The following is a 24,391-nucleotide window of genomic DNA, read 5'->3' on the forward strand; positions in this document are numbered from 1 at the left end:
TTAAGCTTTCCATTTATTTAAAAGCCTATATTATTTCATGATGCTGCTCTACTTTATGCTAAGGCAAGTAACTCAAGACCTGATCAGAGTATCACTTTTCAAATGCCCAAATCCCTGTAAAGGTTTAGTGTCTGGCTGTGTGCATTTTGCTCAGTATTAACATGTTCAATGGAGTACTTTGATTTTTTTTCTTTATCTAGACGCCAGAAGCTGGTGAATATATGCTTCATAGCTTCAGATAAACCTTTTGTTCTTCTGGGGCTGATCAGCTGGTGCGGCAGCGAGAGGGAGAGGAGGAAGGAAATTCACAGGGGCTCCGCGGTTTCAAAAAGTCAAATTACCTCTGAGCCATGGCATTGCTGATAATTTAAATGAAAAAATATATATACAGGCTGCACCACACAACATCTCTACTGTTAGGACTTTTAATGAAGCCCCAGTTGTGATGACACTGAAGCAGGGAACGCTATGGTGGGATAATTACTTGGCTCCCTCGCAGCTGAGTTTCACAGATGCATTATTAACGGCACATTCCATGCCATAACGAGCACCGAATGTAGGTGGGATTCGCGAGCCCCGGCATCCGCCATTAGCGGGTTGGCGCAAACACAAATGAGTGTTTTCACAAAAGCACGCAAAGGTTGTGAAATTCCAATGAATTCTTTCACTGGAAAAAAGAGTTCAAGCTGCCATGACCGGATATGTCACCTCCCATGGCACGCCGCGCGCCCAGCGAGGCACCATGGGAAATTACAGAATCAGAATGCATTGATTTTTCTGCAGAAAATAGAGGCGGCAGCCCTGATGAAGAATTAAGGAGGAAATGCAATAACCTAATTCTCCACCAATGTCCTCGCACCCACCCTCCCCGCCTGGCCCGGTGAGGCACACGGCACAGCTACAGCCAGCGCTCCTCTGCAGGGCCGGTGACGGCCGGGTGCCCACACCACCCCAGCACTGCTGGCTGCAGGACACAGCAAGGTTTATGTTCCTCTCCATGACATCCGTCCCCTAAACATTCTCCCTTAGATACAAACTCTTGACAGGTTTTCTCCACTGAATACTATTTACGGTGTACGAAATTATTAATAATTTCTCTTCAAACTATACTGCACATGGCTTGAAAACTCTGGAGAATTAAAAAAAAAAAAAAGAATTTCCTCTCTCTTTTGTACCACACACAGAAAATATGACATTCACATCTTCCTTTATTGTAAGGCAAGTTAGCCAGCACTGCGCCTACATTCCTTCCCAGACTACTCAGTGGCAGGAGCAATTAAAACATTCCTTGTGACCATGTGGCAGTGCTCGCTGTGCTGCTCTCGGAGTCGCTTTGCACTAAAAGCAGTTACAGAATTAGCAACGGCCCTGCTCTTTTTCCTTTTTTTTTGTAAGCTTCCATGTCAAGGTGACCCTTCTTTTGCATGTCACCCCAAGTGCTGCTGTATGCATACTGAACCAGCGATCTCCCAGTAATTAACACCAGCATTTAATGAAGTCCAGCTGCTGCGATGGCAAACTGAAGGGATGCCAACCTTTGTAAACCAGGACTTGGGCTACTCCAGTTACAGCAGCCTGAAAACCAGTCGTCAGCTTCTCTTTACCTACTTCTCAAAGATAATTCTTACCAAATAAGACAAGTGTTCAAGATTAAGCATTTAATAACACAGCTTATCTCTGAACTAATATTTCAAGCTGGAAATGATATAAAGAGCTGGATCAACTTAAATGAATGCTGCTAAATTAATAAAAATCCCAAGCAGCAAATGAAAAGCTAAAATGAAAATCTGAACTGTGAAATACATAAACCTTCAAAAACCCTAGAAGTGTAGTTCCAAGGGAAAATTGGAGACATTCTTCAGCAAAATCTGCTCCTCTGAACTCATTTCCCGACCCAGTACGAGACACTGACAGCCAACACTTTATTAGAATAACGCTCTCCACAGTCATTTCCTTATATGCAAAGCTATGGTAGGGACACTAGGTGAAGCTTTTTTGAGAATATTTGAAAGGGTTTGTGCTCTAACTCACACCACGTGTATTTCAAAAGAGCAGAAAGAACTCCTTTCATAGGCTTCCTCTGTCTTGCCCTGCTCCTTCATTTTCCTCTCTTAATATGTTACTTTTCTATGCAGAAGTACCAATTTTAGTGGAAAATTTCTGAACTCCTCTCCGCAAACAAAAAAATAATGCAAACTCTTGACACATGCTCTCCTTCCCTCTCAGAGCCACGCACTGGATATCCCACCCCATCCTTGTGCTGCACATACCCACAGGGGATTCCCCTTGGGTCCCAGGGACAGGACAAGCTGCTGCTCTACCACAGCTGGGGGCCACCAGGTGAGCCAGGCTTGTCTGGAGAGGGCAGAACCACAGCAGACGTACTTCGTTTCCAAAACTGCTTGCACAGATAATGGCTTTGACTATGACAAACACTAAATGGCCTTCTAAAGGCACAAGGGAAAGGAACTGACTAATTTAATGTCATTTAAATTAATTTACACATAGGTAACACATATCAATCTAGAAATCTATTCAGCACCAGGAAGTCAAGTTACTAAGCAGGGGTTAATCCAAAGCTCAAGTGCTGCAATCGGCCCGGTTTCTCCACCAGAGACCTAACTGCACAGGATCGGCAGTAAAAGTACATCCTTGATTATTCTGGATATCCATGCCCCTGAGAATATAACTTAAAAACAAAATCATTAGCTTACACAATAACACAGTCCTTGAAAAAAAATACTGTGTGTGCCGAGCACTGCTGATTTCCAAGCGCAAATCCCGTTGTTTTCCTTCATGCTAGCTGTGGAGCCTACTGATGACTCAAAAGGCGCTGTACTGAAGGAACTGCACGGCCTGGCAGCGCTGCGCCTGTATCAACACTTCACAGGCAGGAAGGCAGCACGAGGCAATGAGCCCAGACCCAAACTTCGTTTAATTTACAGAAAATACTGCACGTATTACACCGTTTATTTTCTTACTGTAAGCTTGATACCAAGTTATCTTTCTATTAAGTTAGACTTTCATAGGAACAGCCAAATTTTAATGATCAAAAAGCTGCCGCAGCTAGATTCCTCAAGGGCAAACCCTGGGAAGGGCACTTAGTGGTTGTGCATGGCATGCTACAAGGCTCATGGACCTCTCACACACATTGGCCTCTGTGTATGAGTCAAACCTGCAGAAAGTCTGTTTCCAACAAAAGGGATCTGGTAACCATGATTATTCTGCCTTAAAACTGAACATTTTAGATTTCTTAGCTCCCTCTTTTGTTCAGTTTTAGTTCTCAAGCTTGCAGTTTTCCACTCTACCCCTTTTTTGAATGTTGTAACCAAGTATGACTAAAATCTAAATCGTCAACGCTACCAGTTGTTAAACAGGTGAGAATTATGAGTTTCATCAGGAAAAGAGGTTCATACATGTATTTTAAATTCATTTTCCCAATCATTTCACAAGCCTGCTACCCTGTTCCTTCTGTAATGATAAAGCTCACAATGCGCTAGCATGGAAACTCAAGGGACTTGTCTGCCTGAAAGTAGAGCCTGTACTGCTAGATACGGATTCAGAGGTAGGTACTGAAATCTTCCTACTTCCCAGTGCTGGGCATCCAGATCCACCTGTGCAGCCTTCATTCACATTGCAGACTTTGGGTTCTTCTATCATGGTTGTTACTCAAATGCAAACAGGTAGCAGGGCTTCTGTTCACAAAACTACAGATATTTTGTCTTTTGCCTCAAGGCCTCTTTTAAAATTGCTGTGTGCTGGCAGCACAGTGAAAGGAACAGGTCACCCTAAAAGATGTACATCGATTCTGGAAAAAACCTAAAATCTGTCATTATGCAGCAGGCAGCAGGGAGAGGCACAGAAGTTTCTTGATGCGACACTACTTTATGTTAAGATCTTATAACGTAACACAATAGACATCTGAAAATAAAACCTTCTTCTATATGCGCATGAAGGCAAGAACATACACTTTAAGGCTGCCTGTGGAAAGTACCATCTGCAGGCCTTCCAACGCTGCTGAAGTTACTCAGTAGGCTCTGGCTCTGCCACACCACACATCTGATACCCACACTGCACCAACGCAGCACTTCACAGGCACGTAACTTCATTTACCAAGTGCCTGACAAGCGTGGCTCTAGCAGAATCGAGCAGCAGGGTTAGGGATGGCACAGGCACTACTTCAGAGCAGCCGCCATGCCACACTGGCTTTAGGAACAACATTCAGGATTCTGATACCCTGAACTTCAAACTTGCTCCTAAAGCAGTCACATTTTGCTCAGACAAGACGCAGCTTAATTATATACTATTTCAGGATAGAACCAGGTTTTCCTTATTTAAACAAAGAGGAAAAGTGTGCTTCCTCAGCCTATAGCATGAGATTTCACGTTCCCCAGCCATTTACCCACAGTTTGCACAAGCCCACGGCCTCTGCGAGTGCTCAGCCCCCGGGATGCTGCTGCCCTGCTGCCACAGAGAGGGGCAGGGCTGGCAGTGGCTGCAACGCTGCCATTAGACAGAGGAATACTAATTGTCTTTTAAAAATCTCTATAGTATTTTGTCAATATTTTTTTATTACAGCAGAGCATGTATAAATATTTTATTGTAAACCAAGGGCCTAAAATAAACAGTTTAGTAAATAGTTATTACATTACAAGGAAAAACATCTGTGGCAACTGTTTTCCATGTAATTATTCTTGCTATTTTACATTAGCTCTCAATGTGAATTTCTTTGGCTCTAATGTTTCACTTGTTCTAAATCTTCCTCCTTGTTGCTATTATTAAAATCTTAAAAAGGTGCCAAATCTTAAATGAAGAAAAAAAATGATTCGCTAGAAATTATTCATATCACAGTGAGCCTCTACTAAACCTGGCAGGGGTGCAATATTTTCGGTGAAATTAACATAAAATATACAACTGCAAATTATCCAGGAAATAGCTATGTTCTTTACAGTGCGCATTTACATTTGGAAAAAAATGTTCTACTTATCTGTCTAGCACAAAGCCACAGCCTTTTCCAAAGGCAGATTTAAAGGGGCAGCGATGGCTCTGCACAGGGAGCGGTGTGACTGACAGCTGTGGGGAAAGTGACCCCGGGTGATGGCTGGAGGTAACAGCCTGCACTGGGCGCTCCTCAGTGCCAATGCTAACAACCAATTTTAGACTTATTTTCCTTTTGGTAGGCTGGATGAATTTCCTCTGTTAGGCTAAGTCCTTTCCACTAAACACAAGAAATACTGTATTGCCATGTAAAATGCAAATTTTGCTGTAAATATTTTATAAAATTGTTGCATACATCCCAAAAGCTATAGGTCTTAATTGAGAGCAGGCTATTTTTCCAGTCAATATATGGAAATGGAAAATGCTAATTCATGTTTTTCTACTTATGAAAAACCCTAGAGAACGGCAAAACCACAAATGCACTCACTTTAATATTATAAATATAATTTGGCTCCCTCTTTGCAGTCCCCGATGTCCTGGCTTTTATCTCCCAGTGGCTGCAGAGGAAGAATCATAGGATCACTTCTACATCCCTGCGCAGGAAGTCACCCTTGTGCGCTGCCAGCTTGGCAAAAGAGCAAGAGCACAAGCCTGCAAACGCAAACAGGAACTGCACCAAGAAATTCCAGTGTTCCTACACAGGAAACGAGCCCCCAGTGACACCGAGCCAGCCCGGGGCGAGCGGCATGCGCAGACAGGGCTGTCCAGGGCCAGCAGCACCGCGCAGAGCCACCAGTGCCCGCAGCCACAGCCACTGCCCAGGGCCGCCAGCACCGGGGTGTGCAGGCAGACGAGGGGGCTGACCCCACACTGCCCTCCTGCCCTGGCTCTTCGGCTTTGTGCTCTGGGGTGACGTGGGCAATACAGCCTGGAAGCCACCTCCCATCTGCTGGTGTTAAATATGACCAAAAGCGGTTTAGCCGGCTCCAACATACAGTTAACTTTATCCATCCATTTGTTCATTTCCTTGGCAAGGAAAAGACTTTTTTCTGCTTTTTCTAGGAGAGAAATCATTAGGCAGTTGAAGTTAAAACTCTGAAAAGGTCATTGATGCTGGCTTTGAAGACTGAAAATGACACTATTCCCCATTAGACTTTTAATCTCATGATAAGAGCTAAAGTTAACATGGCTATTTCATTTTCCACCAAGCAAGAGTAAACTCATTTTTCCTTTCTGTACCAGAATACTTAATGGCATCCTATCTTGATGAACAACATCTCGTAGTTAAACAGGAACAATGGAAATGCAGAACACTTTGCGAGAGATTTTTTGAAATTTTATACACTTATCTGAAAAATGATATTACTGAAAAAAACCTTGAAATCCTGAAAAAATCTTGAAATCTTGAAAAATCTTACTACGCGCAGAACAAAACCCACCCAGGGAATCCCACAAAAGCCAAAGGACCTACTCATGGTTGCCCACACGGAGGTCCTTGCTGGCACTGGCAGTCAGTTAAGGGAGATGAGTCAATCTGTTCCCAGTTTGAGCTCTTCTTCCTGCATCCCACTAAGCTTATTTGTGCAAATGTTCCTGAACTGTTCAAGCAATGCTAGTGAGCACAGGTGAGCCCCAGCATGCAAACAGGAGCTTTTTGAGCAAGGACTGCCACCAGGGCTCCCAGTGGACATGAAGATTAGGTATGTGAAAACCTTGCAGAAAAGTACTGGGGCAAAGCCTTACAGGCGCACACTAGTTTCCAAGTCCAGTGTACAGCATCTGCTGTTATTATAGGCAGACGCATGGAAAAAAATTTGATTCTCTTCATTCAAGACAGACTCCGATAACCAACTAGTAAAACTCAGACTATAATTTCTTATTCAGTGTTCCACATGAGATGCATTTTGCTGAATTTAACATGTTTTACTGTTAATGGATTTCACAGTGTGTTGCCATTTTTATACAGCTGTCCAAAAAAATGCTGTGTACAATGATGTGCTTTTACTGTTTTGCTAGCCTGCAAATGGCAGCCACTTCCCCAGATTAAGCCTTAGGAAAATGGGGAACCACTATGATTAGGCCATTTAGTGTCCATTCTTTGGGTCTCGAGAATCCTTTACCAGTAAGCCACATTCAAACAAGAATAAAGATGAAAGATAGATATAATTACACCTTGTACATTTATGATTTATGTGTATTTCCAATGAAAGGAAAAACAAACTCCAATATTTTCAGTCATTAATAAGAAAAGAACCACGAAGTTGTAGTTATAGAGGTAAGCAACCCACACCTTTGTAGATAAATCTGGCCCTACACACTGTACGGCAAATGTGTATCTGCCTTAAAACTGAACACCAGTGTTTAAATTGCAGGGATGACTTGTGCACAAAACACAAACCATGCACTAGTTGACAGTTTACAAGCAATGTCTGCATGGAGCTCCAGAACTGCTAACTTTCTCCATCTTGAGCTGCTTAGCAATGAAGCATTTACAAGCAACTGCAAGTTACAGTTTCCAGACTGGCTGTTCAGAAAATCCCTAGCAAGTTTCCCCTCATCCACCAATTCTATGTGGCTGTTCTGACACTCGAAGCTGAACACTTACATACAGAAATCTCTGAGAACCAAGGACTCCGACAGCTCCAAATGCCCTTGTCACAGGCACACAGATGTCGGATGCCTCAACAATCACATCCATGAAGACTGACACAATTAACACAGCTATCAAAATAATCCTTGAGCTTCAATGAAAATACAAGGAGAACCTATCTCTACTTTTAGTAATACTCTAATAACACGTGTAACTTTTCTGGCACCTTACATATTTTCGTAGCATTGGATTTCTGCATGACTATGTAATTTTTTAAAACATGAAAGAAAAAGTTAAAAAGGCTGTGTTTAAATTTCAGAGCATATCACTATAATTATTGTAATTACAAAAAAAAAAAAAAAAAAAAGAAAAAGAGAAAAACTATAGCTTGCTTTTTCAGCATAGGTTTTTAAATTTTCTTTGCTAAACTATATCAAAGGACATATAACTTGAAAAAGCTTAGCTTAAAATATCAGCTGTCTCCCATCAGGTTTTCAAACATGTAAGTATAAAGAAATACATAAGTATAAACTAATCTAGAAACTCAATCTCAGAATGTAAATTTCCTGTTCCTTCGAAGCTTATTAATGATTGTAAAAGATTTTAGATGGGTAGAGTGGTTGTTTTGCCTCTTTTTTCTCTCACAAATCCTACATTTTAAGCATAAATACTGAACCAAAAAGGTCAAAAGTTAAATACATCCTTAACTAGAAAATTAAAAAAGGAGAAGATGTCACTTGAGTACTTTCTTCCCTCAGCTTTTGCTATCTATATCCGGCCCAGCTTGAATCAGTTACCATTCATTCCATAAGGTTTCATCATTTAAGTTTTGTTGCCAATATTTATTCCTGGATATAACTCACAGTCATGGGGTTTAGGAAATATTTGTCCATACAACAACATGTAACTGATGTGTGCAAAACATCACAACAGAAGACAAGCCAACCGTGCCAGCTGATATTGTCATTTTAAAACACCCAAACCCTACCTGGCACAAAACTTGAAACCAATGGATTTGCCTAGGTCGAATCATACTAAAAGTCAGGCCTGTGAATACAGAATAAATATACTCCTCATTAAATGGAGTGCAGCAGGCTGTGACTGGCCAATGGACTGATTTATGCACATCAGCGGTGTGTTATGGACTTCTTTTCTGCAGTGACATTTCTCAGCTCCTCTTCACCAGTGCAGGAGGAGCAAATGAAGGAAGCACGTGGCCAAACCGTTCTGGACCTGTCCCCATGGGAAGCAGGAGGCAAGGAGAAGCCAACTATGATTGTTCAAACAGGATGAACAGGAAGGTTTTATGGCTTGCTGTGGAGCTCAGTCTTCTGAGGACCGTGGTACTTTTACATAGCAGTTGTGGCATGTTTTTTTTTGTTATAATAGGACAAAAAAAAAAAAAGTTTTTTTGGTTTCTAAAATCATAATTTCTCACCAGGAAAAGGTCAATATTTCAACTGACAAAGAAGGACGCGTATCTTCAGCTTCTTGTTGTTTCAACATGGCAGACAACAGCACTGCCAGTTCTTAAAAGCTCGGCACTCCTGTGGGGAAGTGGGACACGGCCAAGCTCCCACCACCCTCCTCAGGCTCAGCGCACAGCCACACAGCAGCTGCTCCTCCTGCAAGAATGGCAACTTCTTGACTTTTTAATTAAAGGAATTTGTTTTGAAAAAAGGCACACAATGAAAGTGCAAAGTTCAAACGTTCCGTTAAAAAACTCTGTTACTTCCAAAGGCCTCGAACTGCCAAAACTCACTAACAGATAGAACCAGAAGGAGTCCGTGACAAAAATGTGATAATTCAAGTGAGCAAACACTGCTGGTGCAAACAGCAAAGGCAATTTGTGCAAAGGCTTTACCTGTGCTGGGAGCCTTGACACACTGACAAAGGTAAAAGCACTTAAATAATGTACACAGGCTTCTTTCATGGAAGTAATTTGCAAAGACGCTCTGCATAGAAAAGTTTCCAATTACAAATGCGGGGGAAAAAAAATTTAAAAAGCCATGTGAGTACCCATAGAAGCAGGAGTGTGCAGGGAGGTCTGTGTTCAATTTGACTTGTTTACCAGCTAGGAAAAAACAGAAATATCAGTTGTAATCTCTTGTTCTAATACACCAGATTAAATCCTCCCCAAGGTTAGGGGCGCTGTTTAGTTTGAACTGTAATTAAAGGCAATGGGCCAACTGCCTCTCTTTGAAGTCAACCAAGTAACAGGAGGAACAAATGTGGACCTTAACATACAGGCAAGCCATTTCAGTCCAATAACTGCAGAGTTAGGGATCAGCATATGTAAGCAGTACCCAACTCAAAACCAGGGACTTTTATTAAAATCAACAGAAGAAGAAAAAATAAACATTTTGGGTTTGGTGCTCAGAAGTGCTGGATATCAAACAAAGTCTTTAAAAAATGAAATCCAGGATTTTATTAGCAGAGAATGAATTTTCTTATAGTTTACTAATACGATATACTTTATTTTTCCTTTTTCCTGACTGGAAATGGTCTGGAATCTTGTCAAGATTTCCCGAAAGAGGTAAAAAGAATATTCTATAACTCTGCCACTAACTCCTAGCTAACCCAATATGGATTTTCCATTCATTCCTTTGTTCCTCATTTATTTTTCATTTTACACCTACCTTTCACAGAAAGGCACCTGAAGTTTCCAAACCGACAGATTTGTATGGCAGATAAGAAAGAAATGGGGGTAATACCTACTTGCTCCAGACAAGGCTGCTATCTGTTAAAAAGCTCCCACAGACAGATCCTAACCACCTTGATCTTACGACAGAGCGGATAGAGATGTTAACACCTGGAATTCACACTGGATGAACTTCCTTAATGCATCATTCCTATCAAGTCTGAAGTCCACACCTAGAAATGAGGGAGGGTTCGCTCCCCAGCCCCCAAGAAATATTCTGGTGTTTGTTGCTGGAAAGTAGGACACAGAGGGGTGCTGACCTCTCCGCTGGGAAGCAGTGGAGTCATTTTGCCATCTGCAGGGAGAACCGAAACCCCATATGGTGAGAACTTGCTTCTTTTTTTTTCCACATTCAATACTAGCAAAGAAGGACTAAGAAATTTGTGAACTTGAAGAGACACGGCCACACACACAAAACATCTGAGAAACAGGCAGGAAGCATCTCTGCAAAGTATTAAATGCACAAGTACAGCAGTTTTCGAGGTTAATGGCATCTACAAAAACGAAGAACAAGTTACACATTCAGGACAATCGCTGCTACACAAGGCAGAGTTTACTGAAGGACAGCATTTTTTGCCATGCTGTCCAGCTATTATGATATTGATAAGACTGGGAACAGATTGAAGTGTTTGCTAATGATTACTCTGAAGAAAAATCACACTTAAGGCTCTGACTGATTGCAGAAAAGGTGTTTTATCAACTGCTGCCTTTATGAATACATATGAAACTACCAGGAAAATGTTTAAACAGGTGTAATCACAACTGCCTATGAAAATTGAATTTGGAGGCTGCAAGGAATTTTAACACAGTTAAGAAAGAATGAAAGCAATGTGAAACTGGGATCATAGCCGATTATGCATGTATCATGCAAAACAGGAATGTTGTCATAGCAGCTATAAAAATGTCAGTGAAAACTGAACTACTATTACCAAGTTGTAAATGAAATGAAAAATGCAAAAGGAAAATGTGAATGAATACATTAAGGGAAATGCTATTTCCTTCTTTGTAGATAAACAAGTGAAACAAAACACATTCTCATGAAATGGAGTAAATTTTATGAACAAATATGCATAGATAACAATTGCAGGAGGCCACATCTATACAGCGTGACTGGATAAAATTATTGTGATTTTGGATAATGAATTTTCCAGGCCTTGGGAAGGAGCGACAGTAAATACACAATTTATTAAACCAGTTTCAAAGTAAGAGACCAATTAAGTGCTGAATTATCTTAGGGGCCGATATTGTTTGCACTAAAGAGAGCATCTTCCACCCATTAACAACGGTTATTTGGCTTTCGGTGTGACTACACTTCAAAAACAGTAAGTTTGTGTTGGAACATTTCTAGCTTTTATGCACTACACTCCTTACAATGTTATTTAAGTACTTGCACAAGCGCTTACAGCTCAAGGCAGTGAGAAGAATGAAAATGCCCTGGGCTCAGGGCTGGAGCGGGGACGGATGGGCCTGCTGGCAGCAGCACAGCCTTTGTCTGGGAGCGGGCACAGCCCCAGCCCCGCTCTGAGCGGCCCTGCAGGCTGCAGCCAGCCCAGGGCACGGGCTGGCAGTGCGGGAGAGCTGTGCAGACTGCAGGCTGTGCTCACCACTACAGCTCATCTTCCCTAAAATTGGTCATTCGCAATAGCCAGCCCCTGCAACACGGAATTCTAGCACATACTGCTAATTAAAGCAGGTCCACGTAGGCTTGGATATTTAAGCAAGCACTGGGTAAATACACGAAGGTTGTACCTTCCGTTTCTGCATTAAAAGAGCAATTACTAGGAACATGCTTTACAAACATCAAAGTTAAAAATATATTTTTCAGTTCCTAATGTGTCCATAATTAATTCACACATACAGCTGTCGAGTTCAGAAATATGTTCCTGTTGATAATATGCATCTGATGCTTCAAAAACAATCTGGCACATTACTATTTGCCTTAATGCCTGAAAACTACTACCAAGGCAGTGCTTTGCAATGTCATCATCATTGCTACCACGCAGACGCTTTAACTAACACGAGTGCTCGATCTGAAGAGTTTCCCTCAAGAATTAAAACAGTTCAGTCTCAGGACACAATGTCCTGACAGTATCTAAATGGAAGGGAAGGTGTTACCGAACAGTACCTTTAAACTTTAAATCAATTGGAATTCATGTGCCATGTCAAACAAACACCACACAAAAAAGGGAATTTTAGAAGAATTAAAATCACCCTTCTCTCTCAATTAACTACGTATACTGCATATAAATTATATTTTATAGTGAGAAAGATTCTGAAAAGCATTAGCCTTCCCAGCACCCAAACCAATGAGGAAAGGGAACAAAGTGCTCCAAAGGATCAGATCCTACAATGGGAAATGCATCACATCCTCATCAGGGATGCTCTGGGTTAATATTTCCTCATGCATAATGCTGAAGCTGCAAAAACCATTTTCACGTACATCCTTTTCATATGCACATGCACTTAGAATGTTCTGTGACAAGCAGGAGTTAAAAACACCCAAAAGTAGTCCCACTTTCTGTTGAATAGTAGCATATACATTAGAAACTCTGATATGACCTGAATTATGAAACAACAATTTCTTAAATCAAAAGGAAACTGCTCGCTTCAATTTTTAAACAGAAAACATAATTGTGTGCATCTTGGTCTATGTCTGGTTTTGAACACTACCTCAGCTCCTTCTCTGCTGGTTCCGTCTTGCTTGGTATCACCTACTGATTACCAGAACATAAAAGCAGCTTTCTCAACTGCTTCTTTTGAAAAAATACTTCTGTACTTACTAGTGCTCTTAAGAGCAACAAACCTACAAGTAACAATATACCTAACCTGTATTTGGTAATTTTTTCTTCTTAAATACTTCTACGCATCTGAAAGAAAACAACTGTGGATGGATGTTACCCCCCTGTTTTGTGTTTAATTCTGGCAGAGCAACTCCAGAGCTTGAAACATGATCTCCAAGGGCAGGAAAGGTAATTTAGATACTTGCAGCCCTCCATTACACACAGTGTACAACACGCCACAGCTTGGGGCAGCGCTTAGAAAATTCTCCCCGTTCCTCCGAACGCAGTTGTTTAACACGGCTGTCCCCATCACATCAAACAAGGAGATATTTATTTGGACAGCAGTCCAGGAACCAGACCCCAGAACAATTTCAGTGTGACTCCTGGAAGCTTTCCCTGCAGCACTCCCTCAGCTCCCAGGCGGCTCTCGCAGCACGGAGCAGGGCCTCCCGCTCTGCCTCGCGCATACCGCAGCCAGCCCGCGCCCCCTCCTCCATCCGCACCGCCAGCCCACTCCTCCTGCCACATCCACGCCGCAAGGCTGACCAGAGCATGCACACGTGTAGGGACGGGAGCAGCGCTGGAAGGAGCAGCCGAGCCTGAAGGGTCGGGCAGACTGCGGGCGGCTCTCTCGAGCCCACGGATGCTTGTACTCCTCTGCAGCGTGGGGCAGGAGGATGCTGAAGTCATTCTGCTGTTAGAGCACAGCCAGAAATAATTAGTTTCTGTGTTCTGGCATTAACCGCGCTGCAATTGAGCTTCTTGTGTGTGTTTGCCAGGAGACTTTTGCAGATAAAGGGAGAAAGAAAGGTGGGAAGAGTCATTCATCTTTTCTGAATGTTAGAAAACAATAGAAAATAGAAAACAACTCCCTCTAAAAACGGCACAGAAGTACTGCTATGTCCACGGCTGCTCCTCATGCAGGGCAGAGCCTCAGCACAGATTTGAATGCTCTGCTTCTTGACACTGTGGCACCAGACATGCTTGGAGGGCAACGAGCCTGAGGTTTTGTATGCAGCCTGAGACACAAGAATTAGGGCACCCTGCCCGGCTGTGGGACACGTGTAAAATCATCAGCAAAACTCTGAGCCATTAGGCTTTTCCTCTGCCAGCTCCAGAGAAGCTGTGGGATGCAGGTGCTGGACCCTGCCCCTCGGCAACCCTTGCCCACATGTGCTGGGCCCTTAGCAGTGGCTAGAGGATAGGGAATTCCAGTTCTTCAGCTCCCAAAACCACAAGAGAAAAGCTGCATTAACAGATTTCTGTGCTTCTGGCTGCTGCCATGGCTGCGCACTGCCCCCCATAGAGCCCACGGCTGCGTACGCCCATCTTCCTGCATCTAACAGAGACTGCATGCACATCAGAGGCAGGAGAAGGTGGGGAGATAAGGGGGAGAAGCTTTAAACATTGCCAGGTCAGCGCAACAGGAGGTAAGCAAGTACAGAGGCTGCAAGGAGTACTGAAAGTTTTTGATATACTCCCAAGTGGACTCCCCAGCGCCTGTAAATGTTTCAAAGGGGGATCCCCTCTCTGTGCGTGTGGACAAGTTTCAAAGGAGTCCCAATCAGTGCAATGTTTCAAAGACCTCTACTCTCTACAAATTCCACCCCAAGCCCCCTCCTTGCCCTCCCCCACCCCAGGCTGAAAACATTTCTAAATAGATCCTATCCTGTCTAACTGCAGCTGAAGAGATCTGCTCTGCTGCTTCCAGCCCTCCTACAGGCCCCAGTGTAAAATGAAACGTAACATCCACCATTTACCTCCTTCAAGGATAGATCCAGCCCGCTCCTTCTCCAGGGACCCTGTACAGGACCCAATATGCCTCTGTGTTTGTGCACAGGATATGAAGGGCTAGAGTGCAGAAGGGTAATTTTTCAAAGCAGTGCATGGGAGTAGCACTGGAAATTCCCTGCATATTGCTTTGAAAAAAAGAACCCCCGACATCCATGAATTATGAGCAGGGCCTCTGACTCCAGCTGAAGAGCTGAGAGGTGGAGGAGGGACAGCCAACTCCACTGGAGGCACTCTCCACAGCTATGATGTAAGAAATAACCGAAATCTTTAATAACAGTATGGACACTGCTACTTAGGGGGCATCACGCCTACAGATCGGGGATTCCTTTGTTGACAGTCACTTGAGCAGAATGAAACTGTAAGCAAGCGTTTAGGACATCTGTCAACTATTGATTTTGTGTTTTGCAAAGTATGAGAAGAAAGTGCAGCAGAGAGGTCTTGGATTATCAAAGCCAAGTGTGTTTTTTATTACCTAAAACTACATGTCAAGGCTAACTTCATTGTCTTCGCTCACTTCAGATTCAAATGAGATAAAAACCTCTCCCTGGAAATGCTTATCCTACTCAAACTCTTATCTTAGATTGGTTATCAATCATTCATTTTCCCCAGACGGCACCTCAATGACTATATTAAAGCAGACACCTTAATTTCAGGCAGACACGAACAAGTTCATGTCAGTGAGCCAGATGCCAGCTCCTTAGCAGGCACAACCCAAGAGCAGGGTCTCCCCAGTCCCTGTGCACCTCAATGCTCACTTCAGGATCGTGACACAAACAAATCCTTGGGTGTAGGTCTTGCACTAACAGTGACATTAGCAACTGCTGTGACACAGACCTACAGAACAGATGAATCGGCTTCTTTCTCTCACTGCCGTCTGACAAAGCTCGGCCTAACACCAAGGAAACCTCTTCCACTCCGTGTTGTACCATCAATGAGGTAGCCGAGCGGTAGCAAGGCACGTGCTTATCTCTCCTGCAGCCTGTGAAAGGGATTAAGGCTCTCAGGCTTTGAACAAAGGCCACAGGAGCAAGCCCAGGAAGCAATCCATCACTCTGCTGACAGCACTACGCAAATTATCACCAAAAATCTTCACAGGATTTATTGGTGGATAAACCAAGGCACCTAGCCTCACCTCCCAGATGCAGCATTCCCCAGTAAAGAGCAAATGCCGACAGGAGACTCACTGACACCACGATTTTGGAGGCAGCCCCATGTCCCGAAGAGGGCCAAGAACCTGTGAACAGGCTGAGCTCCTCCACAGCAGGAGGAAGAGGGCTCCTCACCAGAGGTTTCTATACTTCCCTCTTCCGCAAACTCCACCATAAGAAGAGATGACTGCATGAATGTCCTCAGCCCACCTCTCAGTAAAAAGACACAAAGACATGATCCCTAAGCAGAAAGATCAGTTGTTCTCTTACCATTCTGGCACTTACAATGTCCTAGGTATGTGGAACTGAGTCCATGTATACCTTTGCTTTTATACAGGCTTTTTTGAAATACCTGTTAGAACTTATGCACAGATTCAAGGAAACAGCAAGTACAGTTTTCACAAACCACAGCACCACACTTTTCTCAGCCTCCTTTGACTTACAGCAGTGTTGCTTCCCAATAGCTCTCCAATACTGAAACTTCTAATGACATATACATCATCATGCATTATTCCAGACAGCAGTAATTTGGAGATATAAATAGATAAACTTCACACATCAATCACTGTAAAGAAATCACTTCTTTCCAGAAGGAGAAAGAATTCCTCTCTCAAATCAAGTAGAACCTTAATTCAACATTTCATGAGCTATGAATTTAAAGATCAGCGATCATTTACTGTATCACAACTCGGGCTGAAGCGATAAGCTTTCCCACGGACTCCTTTCTTTCAGGCTTTTACTAAAAAATTCTAGGGGGGAGCTGTATGAAATCACTGTGGTCCAATTAACAAGGATCTCACTCTTCAAGCTTGCAAACAAGAGATTACATTAACACCTGCTACAAAAGCAAACATTTTTAGATATCTTCATCTTAACCTGCTTGACATTGACTTGAAACTCCTGCCTGGCTCTGGAATGAAAATTATTGTGACTGACACATATATCTCTCATGTGAGGGCAGGGGGGGTGAATACTGTGTCAGTCTGCATCTCTCTCTCTCTCTCTCTCTCTCTCTCTCTCTCTCTCTCTCTCTCACTCTCTGATATTTATGCATAGTTCAAATCAAAGATAATAGGAGTTACATATATGCATTGATGGGAGAACAGTTTCCTAAATATAAAATTATTGAAGGAAAATCACTATGCTTACGTGAGATAAATGTTGCACATGAACATTTTAGACACATAAAGTGTGCTATAGGGTCTATGGAGGATCTCATACAACATACACCGACAGTGGCATCTGTAAGGAACTCCTCTGTGGTCTATGCATCAAAGTAAACTGACCTCTTGGGCCAACACATATATTCCTAACATCTGTACACACATTTCTTTGCATTCATCAGAAAAGAAATCATCCAGCTGCAGCTGAAATACAACCCATCACATTACAATAACGCTACTTCAGACTCCTAGGACAGGCAGTAACAGAGGCAGCAGGCACTGCTTTGTAAACAACTTCTGTATCTGAAAAGTCGAACTTTCTGAAGTCCTGAATTGTTGGAAAGAGGAAAAAAACCACTGAAATAACTCTGTAAGCTTTCTGTTTTGACAGTGTTCTTCAGGAATTCACCACATTTAGCTGGGAAAATGCTAGCAGTTAAATCTATTCAATGTCATGACATACAAAATTGAAACATAATTGCTCCTAAGTGGTTGACAACTGGCAAGTACTTTTTACGTGGATAGAGAGAAATTTATGCTATCAAATGGAAGATACTGTCAAAAGTTTGATTTTAATATAAATGAAAATGCTAGACAAGGACTCAAAAGGATAAGGAAAAAAGCTCAGCAGTAACACTTTTACAACCACATATTTAAAAAGCTTTGAAGTGAAGAATCATTACATCAAAATCATTTTCCTTGAAAGATAAAAAAAAATAAATTACAGCATGAATATTAACAAGTTATTAGAATAGTGAATTTCAAAGAGTAGCAAAAAACAAGCAGCCCATGAGTGGCCTAGTTTAAAGGATGTCTTACCAATCATATGGTTAGCGACATGGATTTGTATCTCTCTCTCATTCTCAAAGGTCATCTGGCACTTGATGCACTGATAGGTCTTTTTCTGTTTAATAACCAAAAAGAGATTAGAGAAAACTGCACTGTAGCATAAGGCAAGTGTGATCATAAATGTAGCATCTTACGTGCTTCAACTTCCCTCAACTCAGCCCTGTTCTCTCCTACATCCCCAACAAAATATCGACTTTGGCCGGACTTTCAGGGACCATACATGCAATCTCTATGTAACAGCCTGCTTTTAGACAACTTTAATTTCAACTTAAAACATTTTCAAATGACAGCACTTGAAAGTCTGCTAGAGTACTTTGGCCATAATCAGATTGCTCATGTCTTTTAACCCATTACAGTAACAGCTCCTGTGGAGTGAAAGAAAAAGAATTCTGTTTTCACAAAATTCCGTCTTTACAGAAAGCAGCAGGAAAACACATAATAGTTATTTGGGGAAGTGAAGGACAGGAGGAGGAATACATTTTGCACTGGTTTCCCATCAGAAATCATGGAAGAACTGCATCACCACAGATAATGGTTTTCTAGCACAATCTCTTGCAAATGTTCGCTGCCACAAAGTCATACCAGGGAGGCTTAGCTGCAGAAATCAGGAGATAGTGTGAAGAAGCAATTACATGAAGCATTTATTCAAATAGGAGAAATGGGGTTTGGACTCAGATTGACAGCAGTGCATGCACTTGAGCTATAAGACAGTGAAAAATTCAAGAAACCATTTGTAGAAATGAAAATGCATAGGACAAGATAGGCATCCAAGTTAGGAAAAAAATAAAAGGCTAGTGCTAAGCTCTTGTACATTTGGACATTTCCCAAAGCAGGACTACTGTGCTCTGGTCTAATGTGCATGCTCAGTCGCTGCATGGGAGCAGGTTATCTTAACATGTTTTTTGACGTGCCATTTAGAAAAATTGGGCCTTTTGTTCCTATTTCTTCCTAGAGAATAACTCCTGCTACAACAGTTGCCACCAGGCAGCTGGCTGTTTTTGCTGCTTGTGCACTAAGGTACGAGTGTAGCCCTACAGCAGGATTGCATGGCAGCAGAACACGTGTGAAATACCCCACTCATGCCTTGACTCCACTGGCAGATGGATGAGAATCCCAAGCCGTTAGCAGTGAGGAACGTAACTCAGGACATGATATCCTCTTACATTGTCGAGACAAAATATTTTGTGGGTATTTTTTGTGCACTGTTAGATGAAAATAACTTTTTCTTATGGCCTCCACCCCACACCAAGGTATAGAATCCCATTTTTAGGACAGCAGTAATAAATAAGAAGTTTGGAGTTAAACAGAGGAGGTGCTGTCATTCCCTCTGCGTATGGGATCCAATTTCCTTGAGCACCTGCTGAGGAAATAACAAATTAGGTGCCGCCAGGAGCTTCGTAACTACTTCCTGTGTCATCAGTGGCAACAAGTTAGCCTGCTGGAGGTTAATGAACATGCTATAATATCACAACAAATGCAACCATCTATGGATGGTATGCACGTTCCATGAATTCAGTACACAGTATGTGTTTGCACATAGGCAGGGCTTTCTAAAATAACAATGGGCAATTAACATGATAATAGGAAGAAAGAAAGACTCCATTGGCTGAAAACTGACACAGCCAACCGTATAAAAGGAAATACTTTGGATAGGCTAGTTATCCCTAGGTAGCTCAAGAAAGTATCCTCCTGGAATCCATTGTGAAATCAAGGCTGCTAATGGAAAAGCAGCTGGACTTCTGCAGCACTGTTTCTTGGGAATCTATTGCAGCAGACAAATGCAAGCACACATACATACACATGTATTCTCAAGCCTCAAGCACACTGGCATACACATGCTAAGGGGAAAAAAATAAAGAATGCAAAAATCCCTAGAAGAGAAAAACAGGAATGAGCTGTGAATGATTTATGTGGTCACATTTAGAACTTGAAACCTTTCTCTTCTTTGAAACTTCAAGTTGACTAACTTCTGTGCCTTGTTCAACACTTATCTGTGTTACGAGGGTTCCCAGCTAAGAAAGATTGTTTCAGCTCAACTCTATGTCAAGCTTTTAAACTTACCTTAAACACAGACAAGTGATTTATTTTTTAAACTGATTTAAAAAGCAGACAGCTTCTGAAAGCTACTTACTAACAGATCTGGAAACAGGATGTCTTTGTTTATCCACAGACCCTGAACGAACTCCTCCACACCATTTCACAAACTTATAAAATGCTCTGCTTGATGTGACCACCCCTCAAAGACAGCAGATTTCAGACTTCTGTCAATATCATCTTTAGCTTCAGACGACACACACATCACGTAACCAAAGGATGGTTTGGGCTGGAAGGGTCCTTAAAGCCCTTGCAATCCCCTGCCATGAGCTGGGTGCCGCCCACCAGCTCAGGCTGCTCAGGGCTGCATCCAGCCTGGGAGAGATGTCTGATTGAGGCAATGGCTCTTTTGATAGCATACCCTGCTTGATACAGAATAAGGTCAACACATAGCTTCATACAGGACACAAAATGGCTATAGCTTGATTAGCACCCAAATGCATATGCAAAAGACAGAAGAGCTGATTTTTTGGCTCGTTAATAACTCTCCTTAAAAAAAGTCAAAACAATTTGATTTTCATTCTGAGAAAATGGGAGGAATTAGTTTTAAACCAAGGCTATGTTATTTGTGGCACAAAACTTGATGTTCTGCTGCCATTTTTGTGAGCACCACGACTTCACAGACAATTGTAGTGGGGTGGATCTCTCTTTTTAATGTTTTGTCTTTATGTATGATAACAAAACAGAAGCCCTGATTCTGAGGAGCTCAGTCTAGATGACAGCTTCAAGGTGGCAAAAGAGACCAGATGAGCAGGCCTTCAACTGAGAGCTCAATCCCTATTAAGTCAAGATACTTCACTCTAATCTTGGCACAAAATAGCAGTAATAACAACAGGGGGGTCTGGTTTCTTTTCTGAAATAACTATTGTTCCCATGGGTTTTCCAGACTGTCCTCCTTTAAATCTGGAAATGGTTTCCTGTTCTACAAAGAAAATATTCCTCCATTCAGTGGATTTACAAGGGTAGAGAAGGGGTGGGGGGAGAACAAAGAGAAGGATTTGAATCCAAGAAAGAGTGCAGGAGAAAAGGAACTGAGTTAAAGGAGCACAATGGGGTTCATTCTTCTGATTTTCTATGCCACCTCCTTTGCTTCTTCAGTCTAAATAACCTAGGTGGGCTAAATAAAGAAACACCATTCAAGATGGAAATTTAACTGAAGCCAGACAATCTGCCCTTTTCAATGTTAAACAAGAATAGGTTGTGATGATTATCGTATAAAGTAAGGGTAAATCTGTGTAAGAGAAACAGTACCCTGAAAAAGTGACTGTTTCCAGTACCAGGAGAGACAATAAGAAATCTCAGTACTAAACAGTTTGTCATATTTCTCAGGACAGGCACATTCCTCCTGAAGGTGCTAAAAGGAATTAATAAAATGTATTCAAAACTGAAGCTCCTACGCACAGAAATGTGTTCAGTAAAAATGAAAGCATTGCTTCTGATGTGATCATAACAGAATGTAAAAAGATCCTGAGCTACACGTGTGCCAGACACCAGAATGGCACCTATCCCGGCGATGTTCATCTAATAAAAGAAACTTTTAGACCTACTGAGACAGAAAAACTCGTGTAGAACTGTAAGAATCAAACATAAATTGATGGAAGAGTTGCCTTTCACTACTAAGGCGTATTTTATTTATTCCTCTTAGTGACACCCTATACTAAATAGCACTGACTTGGCTTAAAACTTCCTGATAACAAGTCCTCTGATGCAGATGTTTCCATGCAGAGGAAGCAAAACCTTCGTCCACCCAGAAATCTTCTTTGACTATCACAAATTGATCCTACTCAGATGTTTTACAAAGAAAGGTGATTAATCCATATATATCTGTTTTGGTTGTCTTTTTTTGTCATAATAAAACGTGAGGAAGACAGAATGCAATGGCATTTTTGAGGGTTATGTTTTCTCTCTTTTTTCCTTATGGATTAAAGGAAAAAAAAAAAACAAAACAAAGCCTGCCAAGCAATTCTAGCTGCTTTTTGATAGCAAATGTGAATGAAATATAACTATTTATTCTCCTCTTTGTGGTGCTACGTCCAGGTGCATACATAAATAAACATAAATATAAGCAATAAAAAGGAATGGATTTTTTTTCTTCTGATCAGTTTTACTTCTCAAATATTACCACTTTTTGTTCATCGGGAGCTAGTAGTTATTTTCTTCCCTTATTTCATTATGGGGCTAAATCTTCACTTTTCTCGTCTGAAATTATACTAGGCTTCCATGCTCTTCAATAAGTAGAACTGCTGGTATCATGATATCCATCACATTCAGAGAAGTTGTGCATTTTTAACATCAGCCTTTCTAAGTAGTAGGATTTCATTCTGCTCTTTCTTATTTACTCCAAAGAATATACTCACTATTTAAAATCTAATCTTGTATTTTCTTTCTCAGTCTATTTATCCCTAATCTTCAAGTGCTTTTCTGTTTAAGAAAGAAAAATCAATAAAGAGTTTAAAAAAGAAATCTGGAAGTGCCCAAGAACTGGAGAGAAGCGACTCACGTGGGCACCTGCAGGCCACTCCACATGCTTTGAGCTCTTGGACAGCTCTGCTAAAGCAGAGCTTTAAACACGTTAGTGTGTACAGCACTAACAGGATGACAGAATACTGTATTCAACTTACAGAGCTTCATTGTGAAGCAAATGAAGATGGGTAAACATTCTTGAAATACAGGAATTTATCAGCATTTAAAAGAGATCATGGTTCTCTGACAGCCCCTGTGCTAGGCAGACACAAAGAGCACTCATTATCTTGAGAAACCTGAATGAAACACCAACAGTTTCCGCATGGACTGACATCAGAATTCAGGTCTTGTACCTACAATGAAGGCTAAGATCAGTAATTATTTCTAGTAACAATATATCTATTCCTGAGAAGCATACCATAAAGATCTCTGATATTAGCATATGTACAGGCCATAGACACCTGTTGAAGGTACCATTTGCCATCGCCACAAATGCAGATTTTTCATTATCTTTTATAAAGGAACTAAGATCTGCCCTCATGGGATGAAATTCAAGGCATTTACCTTACTGGAGAACTTAAAACTCTCCCCTGAGGGAACAAGTACGGAAGCTCTCGCTGAAAAGAGAGAGTTAAAGCAAGAAATCAGAGCAGAAAATGGCAATGTATTCTGCTTCTGACAGTCAGTAGGCAAGAAAAGGCAATACTTTAGGCTACAGGCATGGTCATACAAAGAATTAGTTCTACCTAAGAGAATAGAAGTGTTTAAAAGGATTTAGAAGGCAATAAAGAGAGAGAAGGAGGAAGCAGAATGACCTAGTCAGAGCTCCAGCTGAACTCTCAAAAGGTATCAGTTTGAAGGAGGGATGTTTTCATTCCTTACTCTTCTGCAGAATCTGCAGGATTAGGTGTATACACCAGGAGCCTTAGTCATGGACCTAGGGGAACAATATCCAGTTGTTTTACTCTAAAAAGAAAAGAAGAAAAGAAAGAAAGGATGGAACAGAACTTTTTGTGGCATTTCATCAGCAGCCTGGAACAGAGGTGCTGGGGCGAGCGGTGCCGAGGGCAGGCAGTGCTGCGCTCCAGGCTGCCCAGATGCTGCCACCCTGCGTGGTCCCAGCGTCGAGCTGGAGCTAACAAGTCCCAGCGGGGCTCAGCCTGTGACAGCACTACTGGAGGCATCACAGTTTGCATCCTCAGGACATACTTAGGGTCCTTTCTTACTTCCTGAGCCTCTGATGTTGTATTGGAGCGGTATTTACAGGTTCTTTTAATGCAGTGAGATGTGTTTGTGGGTGCTTTAATTAGCAGATTGACATAAACAGGCATCTACGGCTGGAATTATTCATTAGGAGTTGGGTGCCTAATTTCCTTAGATACTTTTGAAAATCTCACCCCATCATGTTTAATTAAAAATGTCAGATGATATCAATACTCAGATGTGTCTGCTGTTGGTCTCCCGAGAAGATTTCCAAAATTTACTTCTCATTCCATCTGTTCCTGACAGAGGAAGGACTGACTTGGCCCATTCTTGAGCCAAAACGTCAACAAATAATTTTAAAAGACTATAAACTGCAAACAATATTAATCTCCTGAGCAGTCTTCTGAAACCTTACTTAGATGCCGCATGTTCCCTTGCATTGTATAAGCTAAGAAATGGGAAAGCAGGCTATCAGTAAACTCCAGAGCAGAGCAGTCTTCTTTTTTCAGACACATAACCTGCCTATTAGTAGACAGCAATTTCCAGATTTGCTAAAAAAGCTACTTCTCCTGAAGGAGGGCCATGAAGAAGTTCCCTTTAAAATCACTTCTAAAATCACACACGCACGCTCACAACGTATGCATGCACACAAACATCCAAGCAGCCTC

The 24,391-nt window shown here is 41.9% G+C and overlaps 1 protein-coding gene across 1 annotated transcript in view; it reads right to left on the reverse strand.

The window, feature by feature from the left end:
* The window catches only part of ZNF423 (zinc finger protein 423), a gene marked incomplete at both ends in the record, with an annotated part of 172,888 nt that overhangs the window by 39,095 nt on the left and 109,402 nt on the right, over positions 1-24,391 (reverse strand). Inside the window, one exon of the mRNA XM_079541314.1 lies at positions 17,934-18,018. Within this exon, the coding sequence (XP_079397440.1) occupies positions 17,934-18,018 (85 nt within the window). The remainder of the gene's footprint in view (positions 1-17,933; positions 18,019-24,391) is intronic.

The sequence above is a fragment of the Tetrao urogallus genome (assembly GCF_951394365.1).
Source record: "Tetrao urogallus genome assembly, chromosome: 12".
Taxonomy (NCBI): Eukaryota; Metazoa; Chordata; class Aves; order Galliformes; family Phasianidae; genus Tetrao; species Tetrao urogallus.